The following is a 10159-nucleotide window of genomic DNA, read 5'->3' as shown; positions in this document are numbered from 1 at the left end:
TGTTTCCCATTGTCAGTTTTTACCTGGAGTACTGGTGGGGAAATCTTAAGTCGGTGGTCCAAGGAGGTGCTCTTTTCTCCTTGACATTGAGGATGGGAGGAGGAGCCAATGGTGCCTGAGGCACTGAGGAGTCTGTTATGCAAGCCACACCCAGGGTGGCATAGAAACAGATGGAGGTCGGAGAGGGTGAAGAGGTGAGGTTCTGCCAAGAATCCTGGAGGCAGATAAAATCCCAGAAGACAGAGAAAGAGGATTACTTGTTCTAAATCTTGTCAGCTCAAAAAGAAGAGCCGATGCCAGGTTTTTGTTTTCTTTTGTTTTCCACCTAGTGGAATTAGGCAGTCCAGATCAGGCCAGAAAAGACAGGAAATTTCCCTGAAACCAATGCAGTTTTGGCAGCTGCTTGGAAATATTCCTTAATGTCCCCATCTGAGGTAAACTAACCACAGCTGGCTCTGTTAAGCATAGCCATTAACCTGGAAAATGAATGTGGGAGAAGCCGTAAGCTATCACATTAATTAGAAGGTAAAACAGAGAGAAATATCCAGCACCCCTTTGTCAGGGATGTCCCTGTTTACAAGAGGGATATGCTGATGAAGAGTTCTATACATTCACAGCCATTACCACTGCTGGACATCAACCTAGGCATGTGTTCCTTCCTTTTACTGTCTTTAAAGAATTGAAGTGACGTGTTGCTGAGAACAGTACCCAAAGCTGCTTTACTAAGGGGATAATTGAAGCAATAGGATATGGATATGAAATGACCTTTTGGGATTGGAAAGCATTAACAAAAACCATGCCTCCCCTTGTTCACCATGCTGTGTGGACTTTCGAAATCAAGATGTTTGCACAACAAGTAATGCATAATAGAGATCTGGGTATTCTGATAGGAGTAGAAATGCTACAGGGCTTTGCATCTTTTTCATCTGGACTCTGAGCCAGTACAAACTTGATGAATATTTTCCTTTCTTCCTTTTCTCTTATTTCAGGAGGCATTCCAACAGTATGGTCTTATTGGAATGTTTTCGTGTTGATTGCTCAGGCTGCAATCCTCTAACCCATGGCTACTCTATGGGGAAGAGAGGGTCTGCCTTCTGGCCAGAAGTTAGTACACTGACCAGAATGGTAATAAGAGCTTCAACTTAATAAGACCCAAGAAACTTGATGCCCTCTCTTTATTCCTGTTCTTATACAAAGTTGTCTTTCTTGGGCATGGCATAGCAACCTACATGACTAGCACAGCTGCCAATTGTAAGACTCCTGTGTAAGACTTCTTCTTACTGGTTTGACACGATCCATTTCACATCCCTCGTTGGGCCACTTCTGGCCATGGGACCCCATTGGGAACTGGCTGAAACCAGTACTTGATTCAATTAAAACCCAACCCAACTTTCCAACCTAGGAAGTTGGCTGTAAGGACTATATGTGCAGGAATGTCGCCTAGATCTTGAGGTGTTTCTAGAGTTACTCTTTTCATTTAATGTTCTCTGCCAACTACCTAAATTACCAAATTAGGAAAGTGCCCCTTGTAAAATTTTCCAGTGTTTTTCATTGCTTAAAAACAGTAGTTCTTCTCTGCCTTCTCAGCAAGGCCTCTCTCTCTAGGAGGACCATGGGAGCTTTTCTTTGGTCCCCAAAACCTCCTCCTTGGGAAACCCTTTTAACCCATTGGAAAGAACTTGGATTGCAAATTTAGGAAAGAACTAATCCCATGTAACACTGAATGGCTTCAGTAGAACCTAGGTATCTTCATAGAGTAGAGTTAGATCTCTTCTGTAGTAAGTGGATGGAGATACCCTAGTTCCAGGCCTTCAGAGCTCCAAATCAGGGCCCAGACCTAAGGGCCTCTTGCAGAATATGTTTTCCCAAATGTGTTTGGTTAGTAAACTTCCATAATTAACGTCTAAATAGGCCTCCTCCAAATAAATCCAGATTGCTGGCAGAAACACAGGACATCCTTGACAAGGAAGACACTAGCTATTCTCTCTGTTTCTCCTTCTAATAAATGTGAAGGTTTTTCCCACATTCATTTTCCAGGTCAATGGTTATGATTAACAGAGCCAACTGTGGTTAGTTTACCTCAGATGGGGACTTTAAGGAATATTCCCAAGCAGCTGCCAAAACTGCATTGGTTTCAGGGAAATTCCCTGTCTTCTCTGGCCTGATGTGGACTGCCTAATTCCACTAGGTGGAGAACAAAGGAAAACAAAAACCTGGTATCTGCTTCTCTGTCTGACCTGCATAACTGAAGGATTATGTCCCTCTCATATAAGAATTGGGTTTAAGCAGTCAGAAGAAATTGGGACAGGAGGAGGTGAAAAAAACGGAGTCATCCTCCACTATAGTGGGTGCCATGGGAGAGGCGGGTGTTAGGCATTCTTTCTTAATTTTTCCTTCTATGCAGATACATGTGATGGACATTATGCCATATGGATTAAACCCCATGTCACTAAAATGGAAGCAGGAACCTCCTCTCCTTTTTCATGTTTTTCTTTTAAATTTCTTCTCATTTGTTCCCATAGATCTAAATCAACTGTGCCATGGTCAGGGAACCAGGGGCATATGTTTTGTATTGTTCAAAATAAGTTACTTAATTGGTTTTTTGTAACAGTTCAAGGAGCCATCTTTAAAAGTTGCTGTAAAGTTGGTAAATGTAATAGCTGTTCCCCTGCTATATTTTGGCCCATGGTAAAAAAGAGAGAAGAGAAATACTCTCACTGAAAGCTAGACACGTTAGCAGCTGTTGCCACCTTTCTTTTAGTACTGGTTCAGTGGTCATGGACTCCTTTATAGTTTTTGATTGTCAGAGAAACTCTTTACCTCTCCAATTCTGAATGATAGGTTTGCCGGACATTTGCATCATGGGTACTGCTGTCCCTTACTGGGATGAGGTCTGTTTGAAGTCTGGACAGTTTCACTTTATTTTCCTAAACATGCCAATTCTGCTGCCTGAAAATCTTCCTCTGAAAGCTATCCCTATCAATTGTGGGTTTGGCTTTTGGTTTTGTCCAGCAAAGCTGAAGATGGCAAAAAGAATTGCTCAAGATGCCATGCAAGTCAAGAGAGGTGGGGGGGGGGGAGGTAAGGGAAGTCTCCCCAAGCTGTTGCCAGAGTCCCATATTTATTAAGCATACATTTAGGGGGGAAATGTGCAATACATAAGTGGGCTACATGCCAGTAAGAATGTATAGAAAACGTGCAGAAAAAAAGTTAAGACATGATAAAATATTCCATGTGGCAACATGGTCTAAGGAGTTTATGCATACAGGCAGGACCTAACCTCTAGATATACATCAACCATATAAGCAATGTGAGTGCCCCCTAGATATAGATTAATTAGGTAAACAAAGCATTTCCTGCTGTTTTCAGCAAAGCCAGAAAGCAGTGTTCTGCTTTGCATTGTGTTCCCTATAATTTCCTAACTCACAGTATAGCTATTTGATTTCCTACATTATTCTTTTTTATTTGCGGTTACCATTGGTTTGTGTATAACATCTTTTTTAGGTAGCATCCTATATTAAGTTGACGGTTGCTTAAGCCTAAACTCATTCTTTACTTCTCTCCACCCCTCCTCCATTTTAAGTGTATAGTGTCATATTTATATCCTTTTATTCTGTGAATCCCTTGATTTTTTTTTTACAGATATACTTACATTTTTGCTTTTGTGTTTCCTACTTTTCATACTATTATTTATGGTCTTGCCTTTCAACTTATAAAGCCCTTTTACCATTTCTTTTAATACTGGTTCAGTGGTCATGGGCTCCTTTAGTTTTTATTTTCTGAGAAACTCTTTACCTCTTCAATTCTGAATGATAGACTTCCATGATGTTTGCATATTTTTTTGCCTTTCAGAATTTTGATTATATCATGACACTCCCTCTGGCCTGCAGTGTGTCTGCTGAAAAATCTGTTCACAGTCTTATGGGGGTTCCCTTTTATGTAACTTATTTCTTTTCTCTGGATGTCTTTAAAATTCTCTTCATCATTACTATTTGCCATCTTAATTACTGTGTGTCTTGGTGTGGACCTCCTTGGGTTGATTTTGTTGGGAGTTGTCTGGGTCCTGGATCTGAATATCTGTTTCCTTCCCCATATTTTGGAAATTTCCAGCTATTATTCTTCATATAAAATGAAGAATAATAGCTCTCTTCCTTCCTTCCTCCCTCTCTTTTTCTTCCTTCCTTCCTTCCTTCCTTCCTTCCTTCCTTCCTTCCTTCCTTCCTTCCTTCCTTCCTTCCTTCCTTCCTTTGTTTCTTTCTTTCTCCTCCATCTCCTTTTCTTCCCCTTTTCTTTTCTTCTTCTACCTCTCCTGCTTCATCTCCTCTCCTCCCCTTCCCCCCCTCCTCCTCCTCCTCTTCCTCCCCCTCCTCCTCCTCCTCTCCTCCTCCTCCCCCTCCTCCTCTTCCTCCCCTTCCTCTCCTCCTCCTCTCCTCCTCCTCCTCCTCCTCCTCCTCCTTCTTCTTCTTCTTCTTCTTCTTCTTCTTCTTCTTCTTCTTCTTCTTCTTCTTCTTCTTCTTCTTCATCTGTATAATGCAAATGTTATTACACTTAATCCACTAACTGAATTTCCTAAGTTTACTTGAATTTTGCATATTTTTTCTCTCATATGATTAGTTTGATGTCTGCCACTCTTCTCAAGTCCAGTGAGTGTCTTTATAATAGTTACGTAAAATCTCCACGAAGTATATTACTTTTATCTGTTTTGCTTAGGTGTGTGGCTGTGGTTTGGTCCTTTTCTTTCATTGGGGAGATTTTTCTTTTTCTCCTTGTTTTGTCTAAATATTGGTGTCCATTTCTGTGTTATGAAAGTCAGCTCCATCTCTTGCTCTTGAAAGTAGTGGGCAAGGTGCACACATATAACAAGGTGGCACTGGTTCTTTTTTTCACAGGGAACATACAGCCACTGTGGAGACTGGGGATGGCCAGGGCCACTCTACAAAGCTCACTCTGGTGGGCTCATAAAGTGTTCACGCTGGTCCTCTTTCATAGGGGACTTGCAGATGCTGCAGAGATCAAAGTAACTGGGGATGCTTTACAAACTCCATGTGGAAGGTGCACACATTTTCCCTGAGTGGTGACCAATTACTACTACCAGGAACAAAGCCTCTCAAAACACCTGGGTCAGAAGATGTGGTTATGCAACGTTTTCACTGGTCTTCTGGGAGAGAGGACCCATAGTGCTGAGACTGAGGCAAGCATGACCAGAAAAATGTAGATCCATGGAATGGCAGCAGGGAAGGGCTTGACGTTAGAAAGTTAGTTCATAATGTCATTGTTGCATTTATTCCTGTAGGTGGCCAGGTGTTTATGGTGAGGGATGGGGGAGAGAAATGGCCACTGCCAGCTCTTTCGTTCCTGGAGAGGGCGGGGTGTCTCCCTGTGATCCTTGCCTGTCTGGTATACACTCTGAAAAGAGTAAATAACTCTCCTTCCCATACACCTCATAGTTTCTCTTATAATTTTTTTGTGTTTTATTTATTTTTGAAAGATAGATACAGGGCATTAGCAGAGGAGGTTCAGAGAGAGAGGGAGACACAGAATCAGAAGCAGGCTCTAAGCTCTGAGCTGTCAGCACAGAACCTGATGTGGGGCTTGAACCCACGAAATGTGAGATCATGACCTGAGCTGAAGTTGGCCGCTTCACATCCACACCTCAGAACACATCCCATACCTCAGAAACGATAAGTGTCTCATTTCTTCCTAGTTATCCTCTTCTCCTAGTTAATGTGATGCTCTTCTCCTAGTTAATGTGATCTACTTATTATTATTTTTGGCAATTACAGCTGAATTTTCTTCTACATAACATTTCTGTCATTTTCTAACCCAATCTAGTGAAAATTCCCTTAGATTGATGTTTGTGCCTACAGGCAAATGCTTGTACATATGCATAAATAAGAATGAGAAGATACATATACATTTTTTGAAATTTTGTGATATATATTGTTATATATTTATGTAAGATGGTATTTATATTACATTATGGACATTGTTAAAATTAAAAACATAAAATTGTGGAGAGAATGAGAAAGCCAGCGATAGAATAAGAATAAGAGAAACAGTTCACATTTACTGTGATTAGTTGTGAAAGTTTTCACAAAAGAAATTTAGAAATATGCAGAGTGAAGACTATAAATCAGTAGAGAAATGGTAATAAATAAGTGGATTTTATTTTTAATTTTTTAAAGTTTATTTTATTTTGAGAAAGGCAGAGACAGCATGAGTGGCGGAGGGGCCCCGGGGGTGGGGGGAGTCTTGTCACAGAATCCCAAGCAAGATCTTCACTTTTGGCACAGAGCCCAATGCAAGGGCTCAAACCCATGAAACTGTGGGATCATGACTTGAGCTGAAACCAAGAGCCAGAGGCTTAGCTGACTGAGCCACCCAGATGTCCCAGAAATAAGTGTGTTTTAGAAATGAGGAGCAAAGAAAACGTGATGTTCAGGGGAATGAAACATTCTCACTCTGAAGAGGGAGTAGGGAAATTTGAGAAGGAATTACCTATTAATAATCAGTAAAATCTGAGATGTTCTAAGAGATGATTCTAGAGTGGAGTTTATATTCTCTTGTGAAACAACTGATGTTTCAGAAATGCAAAGACTTTCTGAATCCCTGTCTGCATCTCCTTGTTTCGGAAGCTGTACACAATTGGGTTTAATGTTGGGGTCACGAGAGTATAGAGTGCAGCTATCACCTTGTCCCTTTCAAATGAATAGCTGGAAGCAGGGCGGATATAGGTGTAGATTACAGGGGAGTAGTAAAGGGACACCACTATGAGGTGGGACGAGCATGTTGAAAAAGCCTTCCTCTTGCCTTCTGCTGTGCGGATGCGGAGAATGGCAACAATGATAAAACCATAGGACATGCAGGTGAGGCTGAAGTCACCTATGGCCAGGGAAATATCAGCTACATATACCATCACCTCGTTAATTCTCACAGAGCTGCAGGACAAAGACAGCAATGGGGGTATCTCACAGAAGAAGTGGTCAATGTTATTTGGCCCACAGAAAGTCAGGTTCAGGATAAGACCTGTGTGTACCCAGGAATTGGTTACTGCGATTACCATGGTGATGCTAAGCAATGCCACACACATATGGTGGTTCATAATAATGCTGTAGCGAAGAGGAAAACAGATGGCAACATAACGGTCATAGGCCATTGTGGTGAAGAGAACCATCTCAGCCCCCAAGGACCACGTGAAGAAGAAGAGCTGGGACATGCAGCTTCCATATGAAATACTCTTTTCTGACGTAAGCATGATCTCCAGCATCTTTGGTATAATGCTTGTTGTGCAGATGATATCCACAATAGCCAATGCCAGGAGGAAAACATACATGGGTGTATGCAAGGTGGTGTTATAGATTATGGTAATGATAATCAGCCCATTGCCAAAAAAGGCCACAAAATACATGCAGAGAAAGACAATGAAGAGAATTCCCTGCAGTTCAGGATTTTGGGTGAGGCCCAGAATCATGAACTCAGTTACAATGCTGTTATTCATTGTGCTTTGATGACACACACTGCAGAGAGTGAACAACTAGGAATTAAAATGATGTGGTTGATTTTGTTAAGAGATGTGCTGTGTGTGTCTGTGTGTGTGTGCATGCCTGCACGCATGCGAATGTGCGTGGGGGAGGGTGGAATTTAGTGATTGTGTGTTGATTTGATGCAACTTTGTAGCAAGAATTCCCTTATTGATGGAGCATGATGGAGGTCTGTCTTCCAGACAATATCTTCTATCTTCCAGATGGATATAATTTTCTAATGCATGTTCTTCAATTAATGACTCCACTAAACTGAAACCAGTGGTTGAGAAGAAACAGATTAAAAAATACATACATATATATATATGGAATATAATACAAACAATATAATACAAATATATATATATGGAATATAATACAAACAATTACATATATCACCAGTTGTCAACTGTATGCTATCTTTCTTGAAACATACCGGAACAGAAATATATAGAACAATAGAAGCTGACAGGATAATCATAGTCGGAAGCCTTCAGAAGCAGAAAGTCCAACAGAATATCCTGAGGCTGGATATTTAGGGTGCATTGTATAATTTATTGGTGTCTAAGGACTAAAAATTTAATCAAATGCTTGCCTTATATTTTTTCTTCGGTTTCAGAAGCACATTCTTAAAATTGCATGAATTAATTTTTTATAATGTCATATAATAGTACTTAGATTGGCCATGAAAATCAAAGATCTAGGATTCCATCTTCATTATAGCTGTGAAATGACTGCTGAAACTCCATAAGCTTCATATTTATTATGAAATCTCTTTTACTTCCAAAAATAATATAAATTGGGAGAGATGTTAGATATTATACAGATAGCACAAAAATTCATTATGGATATCCAAAGAAATAGCTGGAAAAAAGATTTCTGGAAAGTATCCAAGAGATTTATGAGGGAAATTCTTATTCTTTTCATTGCTCCTCAAAACATATCTAGCTTTTTGTCACCTGCTTCCTTTTTTGTTTATTTATTTGGATAGATCTGTTTTTATGCATAATCAGCATTTTGCTGGATGCATGACTGTTAGTACTATTGTAACCTGGTGCATCTAGTAAAAGTGTTCAAAGTAATTGTGAATTTAGTAATAAATTTATGCTTCAAAATTGTTCTTTGACTTTTCAGAGATCATATTATATTTCTGTCACCTAAACAGAAGAAGTACAGATCATTTTTGAGACCACATTCAATGTGATTTGCTACCCCAAGCCCTGAAAGCTGAATTATTGATTTGCTAAATTGAATGGACTAATAATTTGCTAAATTTACTGACTAATCCCATGTGTTGCTGTTCATACCAGTAGAAAAAAATATTTTGTCAAATCTCTAAACCACTTTGTGAATCTGTAGAATAATTCCTTGTTTTCTCATAGTGAAATGGTATAACACCTGTCAATACTTGCATCTATGATGTATTACAGGCTCTGTGTTACATGTTCATGGTGGGACTTAATACTGCCATCTTTACGCAGTTGATAAGAAAACAGTGCACTGAAGGATAAAAGAACAGAAGCCAAGATTATATATACCATAAGTGGAAGGGCCAGGATTGAAACTCTTGGTGCAAAATGAACAAAACTTTTAGAATTTCTAAATTAAAAAAAGGAAGAAAGTTTTATTTCAGCCCAAGTGAGGAAAGCTTCTGGAAAATACAATCTTCACAAAGAGAGTGCTCTGGAAAAGGAATGTCTAATACAGGACTATATGTATGTATATATATATTTTGTTCCATCAAGAGTTATAAATTATAATAATGAAAGACATCTCAGAAAAGTATAAACTTTACTTTGTTTTTAGTATGTACAAGGTTTAGGTTTTGATGGTATGGGAATGGAACTTAGGGATTTTTTACTCTTATTTTTGGTTTGGAATTTTTTTAAGGTTATTTGCTATTGAAGCAAGTGACAGTGTGTGCTCAGGGTAGAAATGGAGCCCATGGGGTGCCTGGGTGGCTCAGTTGGTTAAGAGTCCGGCTTCAGCTCAGGTCATGATCTCATGGTCTGTGGGATCGAGCCCCATGTCGGGCTCTCTGCTGACAGCTCAGAGCCTGGAGCCTGCTTGAGATTCTGTATCCCCCCTCTCTCTATCCCTCCCTTGCTCATGTTGTTCTCTCTCACACAAAAATAAATAAACATTAAAAAGAAAGAAATAGAGCCCATGTTTTGAAGTTCGGTGAAGTCATTCTGACCTTGGTAAATGTGTAGCTTCCCTCTGACCCACGAGCATTAAAATTTGAAAATTTTCCTTTATCACATCTAGATTGTCTGACCTTTAACAAATTGATATTAACTTCTCAGCTATATATTTTCAGGTGAAATACAAAATAGTATGACAAACATACACAAAAACTGAATGATATAAAAAATTAAAAGAACATGAGAGTTTTATTCTGAATGAAATATTACTTGAAACAAGAAAATATAGATAAGGTAGTTGATATTTGAAATTCAATTAAAATATTTTTATTAAATTTTTTTATGTCTTTTATTTATTTTTGAGAGACAGAGAGAGACAACTTGAGCAGGGGAGGGTCAGAGAGAGAGGGAGATACAGAATCTGAAGCAGGCTCCAGGCTCTGAGCGAGCTGTCAGCACAGAACCTGATGCGGGGCTTGAACCCACGAACTGTGA

At 39.6% G+C, this 10159-nt stretch overlaps 1 protein-coding gene across 1 annotated transcript; it reads right to left on the bottom strand.

Annotated features, from left to right (window-relative positions):
* Nucleotides 1-6553: 6553 nt before the first annotated feature.
* Nucleotides 6554-7498, bottom strand: LOC115294096 (olfactory receptor 13G1). The gene has a single exon (XM_029941795.1). The coding sequence runs from the start codon at nt 7496-7498 to the stop codon at nt 6554-6556; it is 945 nt and encodes a 314-aa protein (XP_029797655.1).
* Between the last annotated feature and the right edge of the window lie 2661 nt (nt 7499-10159).

This window comes from Suricata suricatta, chromosome 6 (assembly GCF_006229205.1).
Source record: "Suricata suricatta isolate VVHF042 chromosome 6, meerkat_22Aug2017_6uvM2_HiC, whole genome shotgun sequence".
NCBI classification, from domain to species: Eukaryota; Metazoa; Chordata; class Mammalia; order Carnivora; family Herpestidae; genus Suricata; species Suricata suricatta.
Note: the sequence above shows the minus strand (reverse complement) of the source record. Positions and strands in the feature narration are given on the sequence as shown.

Coding starts and splice junctions, on each gene's coding strand:
- LOC115294096 (XM_029941795.1), bottom strand. CDS start 7,498: ATGAATAACAGCATTGTAACTGAGTTCATGATTCTGGGCCTCACCCAA.